Source organism: Dipodomys ordii, unplaced genomic scaffold (genome assembly GCF_000151885.1).
Source record: "Dipodomys ordii isolate 6190 unplaced genomic scaffold, Dord_2.0 Scaffold7, whole genome shotgun sequence".
In the NCBI taxonomy this organism is placed as follows: Eukaryota; Metazoa; Chordata; class Mammalia; order Rodentia; family Heteromyidae; genus Dipodomys; species Dipodomys ordii.
Window position 1 is genome coordinate 20,077,521 of NW_012267223.1, and position 8,679 is coordinate 20,086,199.

At 52.9% G+C, this 8,679-nt stretch overlaps 1 protein-coding gene across 1 annotated transcript; it reads right to left on the reverse strand.

The window, feature by feature from the left end:
* Positions 1-2,109: 2,109 nt before the first annotated feature.
* LOC106003010 (chromosome unknown open reading frame, human C17orf96) lies at positions 2,110-5,186 on the reverse strand. Its single transcript, XM_013037756.1, has one exon. It carries the CDS (start codon positions 4,758-4,760, stop codon positions 3,621-3,623), a length of 1,140 nt encoding a protein of 379 aa, XP_012893210.1. The 5' UTR covers positions 4,761-5,186; the 3' UTR covers positions 2,110-3,620.
* Positions 5,187-8,679: the final 3,493 nt, after the last annotated feature.

Below are 8,679 nucleotides of genomic sequence, written 5' to 3' on the forward strand. Positions count from 1 at the left end.
CTTGGAGCTAGGGCGGTGGACTGGGACCTTAGCAGCTTCCTTCCTTCTCTGAGGGGCAGGGGAGGGGAGTCCCAGCATCTCTCAGGGAGACAGAGGGTCAGTAATGAGTTCCTTTCTCCGTGCAGACCAGGGTCCGAGCACTTGAGTTCTGCCCACCCAATCCCAACACTTGTTCCATTATGTGTTTCCTCCCTTGAACATTGAGACAACTTATTTCTGCATGGGAATGAGTTTCCCCAGGTCAAATAGCAGAACACAAAAACGTCCTAGCTCTCCAGAACCTGTAAGGGTGGCCTTTAGAAAAAAGGTGTTAAATATGGAAAATGAACTATGTAACCGTAACATGGGCAGGGCTGGGAGGGGGAAACTGGTGGAAAGCAAAAGAAGTGACATTGTCAAAGAAAAAAAAAAGCACTGATTACCTGACTTATGTATACCTTAATAATAATAAAATTACATATTTAAAAAAATTAGCTGGGCATCAGTGGCTCATGCCTATACCCCTAGCTACTCAGGAGGCTGAGATCTGAGGATCGAGGTTCATTGCCAACCTGGATAGGAAAGTCTGTGAGACTCCATCTCCAATTAACCACCAGAAAACTGGAAGTGGTGTTGTGGCTCAAAGTGGTAGAGTGCTAGTCTTGGGCACAAAAGCTCAGGGACAGCACCCAACCCTGTGTTCAGGCCCCACCCCCCAACAAAAAAGAAAATCAAAGGGTTCTTGGGCTGGGAATATGGCTTAGTGGTAGAGCACTTGCCTAATACCCATGCAGCCCTGGGTTCCATTCCTCAATACCACATAAATAGAAAAAGCCAGAAGTGGAACTGTGGCTCAAAGTGGTAGGGTGCTAGCCTTGAGCAAAATCTCAGGAACAGTGCCCAGGCCTTGAGTTCAAGCCCCAGGACTGGCCAGAAAAAAAGGGGTCTTGAAAAGGTAATGAAATAAAGAATGCAATGATGAGATAAATCTGGATTATTAGGTGGGCTCAAAGCTACTCAAAGGTACTATAAGAGACTAAACTGGGCTGGAGACCAGGTAGAAGAACTTGGGAGCACCAAAGTTGGTTAAAGGAAAGGACTCTCCTCTAGAGCTTTTGGGTAGCACAGCCTGTGACACCTCCATTTTGGGCTTCTAGCTTGCACAAGTGTAAAAGCATAAACTTGCACATCAAGTTTGTGGTTAATTCACTATGGCAGCCTTAGAGAACAAATCCAGCTCCCTATAGTGTAAAATGACTAGAAGTTTCTAGGGATATTGACAGCACTCATTCAGCAAAGAGGGATGTTCTAGATCTGATTAAAAGGTGTGAGGAAGTGTGTGTTTAAACTTAAAGACTGCTGGGAGTTGGGGACTCACACTTGTAATCCTAGCTACTCAGGAGGCTAAGATCTGAAATCAGCCAGGGCAGGAAAATCCTAGAGACTCCTATCTCCAATAAACTACTCAGAAAAAGCAGGAAGTAGCGCTTTGGCTCCAATAATAGAGTGCTAGCCTTGAGCAAAAGAAGCTCATAGACGGTGCCCAGGCCCAGAGTTGAAGCCCTAGGACCAGCAAAAATAAATAAGCTTAAAGGCCACTCCTCCCAAATTGAAGATAACGCCTTTTAGAGAGAGAGGAGGGTAAAACTCCCAATGAGCCTCCCCAGACCTCCCCCACAAAAGGGAGTTTAAGAGACCGGTATTCTCCTTTCCCTTCCCTAAATGGTAGAAACAGGCCCCTAGCTCCAGCTGGGCCAAAGCCCACCCCAACTACATTAGCAACAGTAAGAAGATTTTGAGTAAGCCCTTTCCAATTTCTTCCCACAATATCATGCCCTCTTCAGCGGGGATTCTGGTCTGCCTTCTTCCTCCCTTTCTCCATTCATGGGGGCAAAAGGAGATGGATACCCCCTTAACCACACTGAAATGGAAGGCACTCTGCCACAGCCTTCCTCCTCCCCACAACACAGCTGGAAGGGGGAGGGGAGGTCAGCAGGGTTCATAAAGGCCAGATGTTAAGGAAAAAGACAGGGTCGTGAGCGCACACCCCCCCCCAACCAACTCCCTCATTAGGGAAGAAAAATGAAAGGAGACAGTTTTGAAAACAAACACAACTTTTGTGGTCCCAAACAGTTTTTCTCAAGAATCTGCTCTATGCAAACAATAACAACTTTTTACAAAGCATTTTCACAGAAAAGGAGACAAGTCCTTCCCCAGGGGGCCCCATGTGGGAATGGTTCCTCCCTCACCGGTTTTAGGGAAGGAGAGGTCAACTAGCCACTAGTGCAGGGTGGGCAGATGTGGGAGCCAGCCCAGCTGCCTCACACCCCACCTTCAATCTCCCCGGCCTCCCTGGACCTCACCTTGGGCAGTTATTCGGTGCTGACTCAGGGAGCTCTCCTGGCCAGGGTGTGGTCCAGGCCTAACTCCACCACCGAGAAAACAGAACCTCTGACCCTAAAGCTAATCCCTAGGCCCAGCCCCTTTCGGATCCATCAGCTCCCTGACAACTCCCAAATGCCTCAGGCTATGGAGGAAGCAGGGGGCAGCTCAAACCTACTTCCCCATTTTGCCCCTCCTAGGCCCAGAAGGCCCCAGAGGGTCCCTTTCTTTACTCTTTGCAACCGGTTTTGACACCACTCTTTACAGGGGCTGAGTTTCGCCTTGGTCCTATACCTCCCACCCTCTCCCATCCAGAAATCGGTGGAGAGGACCTCGAAAGGCAACTTGTTTGGTCTGATTTTATTGATTTCTTCCACCTTCCATTACTTTCCCTGGGACGATCTCAGGCCCCTTCCCCAAGCAAAGTGAGTGGGGAGAGGAGGCCAGACCTCCACCCAGCTCCTCCTAGGAGAGTAAACTGGGGGGGAGGGAGCCGTTTTACCAAGATGGAGGGGGTCCTTTTCACCCATTAGACCTTATGAACCGAATGCAAACGGAAAACTGAAAAGGAAACACCACAACTGGATAAAAAGGATTTTGGTGGCTGAGACAGAAGCTCTCACCCATTAGGGGGTCACCTGAACTGGAGGAGGGGGGGGAGGAGGCAAGACTAAAAGGGAACAGGAAAGAGGTGACCCGCCTCTTTCTCTCCACCGTGACTCCACTGGTGCTAAGAGTGCTGGGAAAGGTTAAGGGGAGTGAAGGGTTAAAGGTCTGGGCCGCTGGGGGGTGGGGGATGCCCCCAGGGAGCTGCCAATCACCTTCCCACCCCCACCACAGCCCCCACACCTCCCAGGCCTGCCTTCTGACACAGAAACAACCGGTTTGTCCATCATCAAGGTCCTTCTCTCCCTTTTTTGGGTCTTTTTTTTTGAGCGGTGGCCTCCTTGCTCCCCTAGGGTGAAGGCTCTGCCCCCAGAGAGCCGCGACGGAGGAGGAATTGGAATCTGTGTCACTCAAGTCTTCTTCACTTAAGCCCACTCCGGGACTCTTGCCTTTGGCTCCTCTGTAAAGATGAACTGGAGAGAACTTCAACCCAACCTTCTAGATGCTTGAAGATCACTGCCATTTGAGGTCCCTCGGTCGGTCACCCACAGCCTAAAAAAGTAGAAACAAATGTTGAGAGTCAAAGAGCTCTCCTCGAGCCCGCAGTTTGGCCAAGGCCCCAACTTTCCCCGATGCCAGATGATGTTCCACGCTCAGAGTTCTTCCAGATTGACCCTCCAGGATTTGAGGACGGGGGGCTCGGGGACAGCGGGTCCCCCAACCTGCCACCTCCACAATGGGTGGGCAGGCGGTGGCTTGGCGTCTCCCTGAAGGCGAAGCGAGGAGGCGGGTCCCAAGTCTCCATCTTCCCCCACCACCAGGGCCGGGGGGCAGGGGAAGCAGTCGAGGAGACTAAAGGTGCTGGTGGTGGGGAGCGTGGGTGCCGGGCGGCGGGGCTGCAAGCTGCGTTGGGGCGGCGCTGGCCGCCGGCGTTTCTTGGCTGCTCCCCGGGCTGGCCCTTTCGCCGGCGGCCGCTCAGACCCCCGGCGCAAACACGGCGTGTCCAGGGCGAAGCCCTTCGCGTAACACCAAAGTTTCGACCTGCGGATCAGACGATCGAAATGTTCCTGGCGTTGATCGCCGGGCGCGGCCGGAGCTGCGCTGGCCGTCGAGGGGCTAACGGCTTCAGCCTCGGGGGCCGCAGGAGGAAGGTTCCCCTCGTCTTCGGCCTCCTGGCCCGGCAGGGACCGCTCCGGAGCCACCTCTGGGGCCGTGGTCTCGGTGGAGAGGCCCGCAGGTGGCGGCGGAGGCTGGGAACTGAGCTCCTGAGTCGGGCTGGCGGCTAGATCGAGCTGGGACTCGAGACCCGGAGCTGGTCTAGGCGGAGACGCGGCGGAGCTGTTCGAAGACTCCCGAGGACTGCGGGGCTCCGGGCAGTGGCCGGGAGGTGCGCAGGAACGAGAGCCCAAGTGCGGGAAACTGCCTCCGCCCTCTTCCTTCTCTCCGCCGCTCCAGCACACCGCAACGTCGGCATCCTCGCCGTCCGGGGAGTCGGGATCGCCGGACCGCCCGGTCTGTTCCCCGAGGTGGTTCAGGGCATCCGGAGCCCAGCTGCCGGTGCACGGGGAGGCGCGAGGGCCCGGCTCCACCGGGGCCCGTGCCTCCAGCTCCCCAGGCCCCGGGCCCAGGGCGGACGCCCGCGGTTTGGCGAGAGCGCAGAAGGCGAGGGCGCGCAGGCACAGCGGAGAGAACTCCTGGGTCCCTCGACGCGGCTTCCGGGCCGTTGGGGAGCAGGGCGACCCTCGCGGGGACGCCGGCACTGCCAGGCGGGGAGGGGGGCACAGAGTCTCCATGGAGCAGCCGGGAAGGGTCCCCACTGAGGGAGCCCTGGTCCCAACGGCGGGCTGCCCGAAGAGCCCACGGGGTAGGGAACATCGCCCCCCCTCGACGGGGAGGTCCTTGCTCACGGGCGCCCCCGGCCCGCCCCCGGGGGGCCGCGGCGTTCCGGCTCCCTCCGCGATCTCGTCACGCGGCCCTCCGGGCGGCCGGACTCCTGGGTCCTTGGGGATCCCGGTACGGTCACCGGATCTTCCCGCCGCCGCGTTTGTTGAGCAGCCCTGGCGGGAGCCCTTCTCAAATCACCCGGAACGTTGAGGCTTGGAAAACAAAGCGGCCGGCGAGTACGGGAGGCGGGAAGGACCCCGGCCCGGCACCCGGTACCCGGGCCCAGGCGGCGGGGAGGGCGCCTTCCGCCCTCTCGGCTTCTTTCTTCCCCGCTGGCTCCCGGAGACCGCGTTATAGAGAACTGCCCCCTCGCTGCCCCAATACCAGAGCGGCGGCCGCGAGCCCGCCGCTGATTGGGCAACACCGCTCGTGACGTCGGCACGACTCCACCCCTCCGGCGGCACCGCCCCCGTCCCCATTCCGCACACAGACACACACACGTGGACCCGGCGCGGCTGGGCGGGCGGGGAGGAGGGAGCGTGCGCGGGTGGGATGGAGGGGGGGGGTCCGGGGAGCCGCCGCACGTGGCTCGGTGGCGTCCCGGCACTTCGTCGTCGCAAAGCAACTCGGATTGTTGTTTTTTTTCCACTTAGCAGTCGCAGTTTCCGTTTCTTCCGCGTCTGTGAAATGGGAACGTTCCTACCGGCCCTCTTGGGGCTAATAGAGCTTCGAGAACCAACGCGAATAATTCATATATATACACACATATACACATACATATACACACACACACATATATGCACACACACACTAAATAGGAGGAAGGTGAAATGATGGCGATTAACCAATTTTGCGCAGCTAGGACTCCTGGGAACAGAGTATTTATTTCAAAAAATAGTTTGTAGGATGAGTAGTTAGGAATTCAGTACAGGCATACAAGATGCATAATGGGGGGAAATGAATTGGGAAGGGGTATATTGTTATACATGAGGAGGATGAGAAATAGACGTGTGTGTGTCAGTCCTGGGGCTTGAACTCATGGTCCTGGGTTTTGTTCCTGAGCTTTTTTACTCAAGGCTAAGTGCTCCACCACTTGAGCCACAGCTCCTCTTTTGGCTTTTTGGTGATTAATTGGAGTCTCACCTCTCTGGGCTGACTGAAAATTGTCATATGTCAGCCTCCTGAGTAGCCAGAATGGCAGCTATAAGTCACCTGTGCCGGGCTCATAGATTTTTCTCATTACCTTTTTCCATTTCTCTGATTCAATATCTAAGTTCCCCACAACTTAACAGAATTAGAAACTTCTGTGTGTGTGTGTGTGCGCGTGTGTGTGTGTGGTTTTTACACAGATCCTCTCAACTCCCACAGAGTAAGCAAAGGAAAAGCGAATTCTCACTAAATAAATACTCTGATAATATAGCACACACTCCTCAGTACATCCTGTCACCCAACTCTTTCTTAGTTTCTGTATAGGAACCTGTTTCTTTGTGTCAGTAGTCTGGGATTGAAAGTATGTCCTTGTTGTCCATAAGAGCTCCTGAGTAAGCAGAATACTTTGTCTTGATCTTGATCTCAGCTATATCCCTAACTGCCTAGACTGTGCTCAGACATAATAGGTGGTAAATAGTTGAGAATGAATGAATGAGAAATCCCTGTGATATTTCTCCCCCTAAAAATCAAGTTGCTAGAAGGGATAAGAAAAAATAATTTGTGTGTGTGTGTGTGAATCTGATCAAAGTACATTATATGCCTTATGGAAATATCCCAGTGAACTCCTTTGGTACAATTAATATATGCTAATAGAAATCAGATTGTTGCACAGATATGAGATTAATGGCTTGGAGTGAGGGGTGAAAGGATGCTGGGGCACGGGGAGGGGGATGGAATTATCTACTCCTGGGGCCAGGGCAAAGGAATTGATTTCTTTTCTTCTTTCCTACTTTTTTTTTTTTTTTAGACAGAATCTTACTACATAACCCAAGCTGGACTGGAATTCTGGAACCTGCCTCAGCTGGGATTACAGGCGTGTAGCAGAGAGAGTTTCTGTAACAAATGGGACAAATGCTGCTTCATACATCCTCACCCTCCCAGTAAAGACAATAGAGTCATTGTTTTCCTAAATGGACATCAAATAGCATCTGAAAGGCAAGAGATTGGAGAAGTTTGCCTCCTCCACCTTCCTCCTGCAGAGCTCCAAGGTAAAGCCCAAAGTGGAGCTTTGGAAAACTAGGGACTGTGGTGTTTGTGTCATCCAAACACTCAATGTCTTCTGTAGAAGAGAGCAACTAGTGCAGTTATCAAGCAGAGCTGGATCTAGTTTACAGGATTCCTGATTGAACAAAGACCCCCATCAGAGGGTGGGGATGGATAGGAGGAAGAAATTTCTGGAAAGATGATCTTCATGGCTGGTAGGTATAGAGGGAAAGCAGTGCCATATTTCTTTTTCTTGGGGGCCAGAGGGATGTCTGTTTCACTCAGCCTGGAACTGAGATGCCTGGGGAAGGGGCTTTGGGCGAATTGCAGCCCATGCACTGGGACATGCCTTCTATCCATTCATATTTGCATTACTGCACCTAGCTGTACTCAGTAAAGTATTAACACAAGGAGAGAATAACCAAGAAAATTACCCTTACGAATAAATGAGTATTATGTAACAATGCAGATCAAGGGCTTCCTTCCTTTTCCCAGCTGCCAGCTAAAATCTGGGTTTAGGGCTTTAATGAGGGGTTGGTGTTATCGCGAGCCCTTCCCTGGAGGGTGAAACCTCTCTGACTCCATTGCCCTTTCTTCTCTTTCTTTCATCAGGGACCTCAGAATATACTAGAAGCAACTACTAACAGCAAGGGTTAGTGGGAGCAGCCTCTAGCTGAAGTGATGGGGGGGGGTGTCATCCAGTTACTTTTTCTGAGGGCTTAGAAGAGAGTAGGGTGGGCAACCCTGGGAAGGTCACCTTGACACTCTGGATCTTGATGTCCCTGTCATCAAAAATGAACCACTGTGGCTTCCTCGCAATGCTTTCAGCAGGGCTGAAATAAAATGTGAGCAGTCACCATTATTTATGCGGCTAGTCCAGCTGCTGCAATTCCCATTGTCTACAGCAGAGGACACTCGACCCTGTCCCCAGCCTCTGAAATGAGGGGCACAGTTGCCTTCCTGGATAGCTCCTCCAAGGACCAGGCTGCATGCTGGGTTCCATCTGACACCACAGGAGGAAGGGATCTATCCAGGGCCCTGGGAGCCTGGAAAACAGCCCTTCCCCTTCTTTGCCCATCTAGTTTTCACCCAGAGCAGAAAAAACAATCAAGTATTTGGGAGCAGGGGACCTGACTAGGTTTCCCTTAGAATGCCCTGCAGGGAACTGCTCCAGATACCATGCCTGAAATAACTCTGTTTTGTGTGTGTGTGTGTTTAAGTGCTTGGTTTGGAACTCAGGGCTTAGCATATGCTAGGCATACGCCTGGCACTCTGTTTCTCTCTCTCTCTGTCTCTCTCTCTGTCAGTTGTGGGGCTTGAACTCAGGGCCTTGGCACTGTCCCTGAGCTCTTTTTTGCTTAAGCCACAGTGCTACTTCTGGCTTTTTGGTAGTTAATTGGAGATAAGAGTCTTAGGAAAAAAAAGAAAAAAAAGAATCTTAGGAACTGGGCTGGGAAGGTGGCTCAGTGGTAGAGTGCTTGCCTTGCATACATGAGGCCCTGGGTTCGATTCCTCAGCACCACATAAGCAAAAAGGAAAAAAAGCCGGAAGTGGTGCTGTGGCTCAAGTGGTAGAGCGCTAGCCTTGAGCTGAAGAGCTGAGGGACAGCGCCCAGGCCCAGAGTTCAAGCCCCAC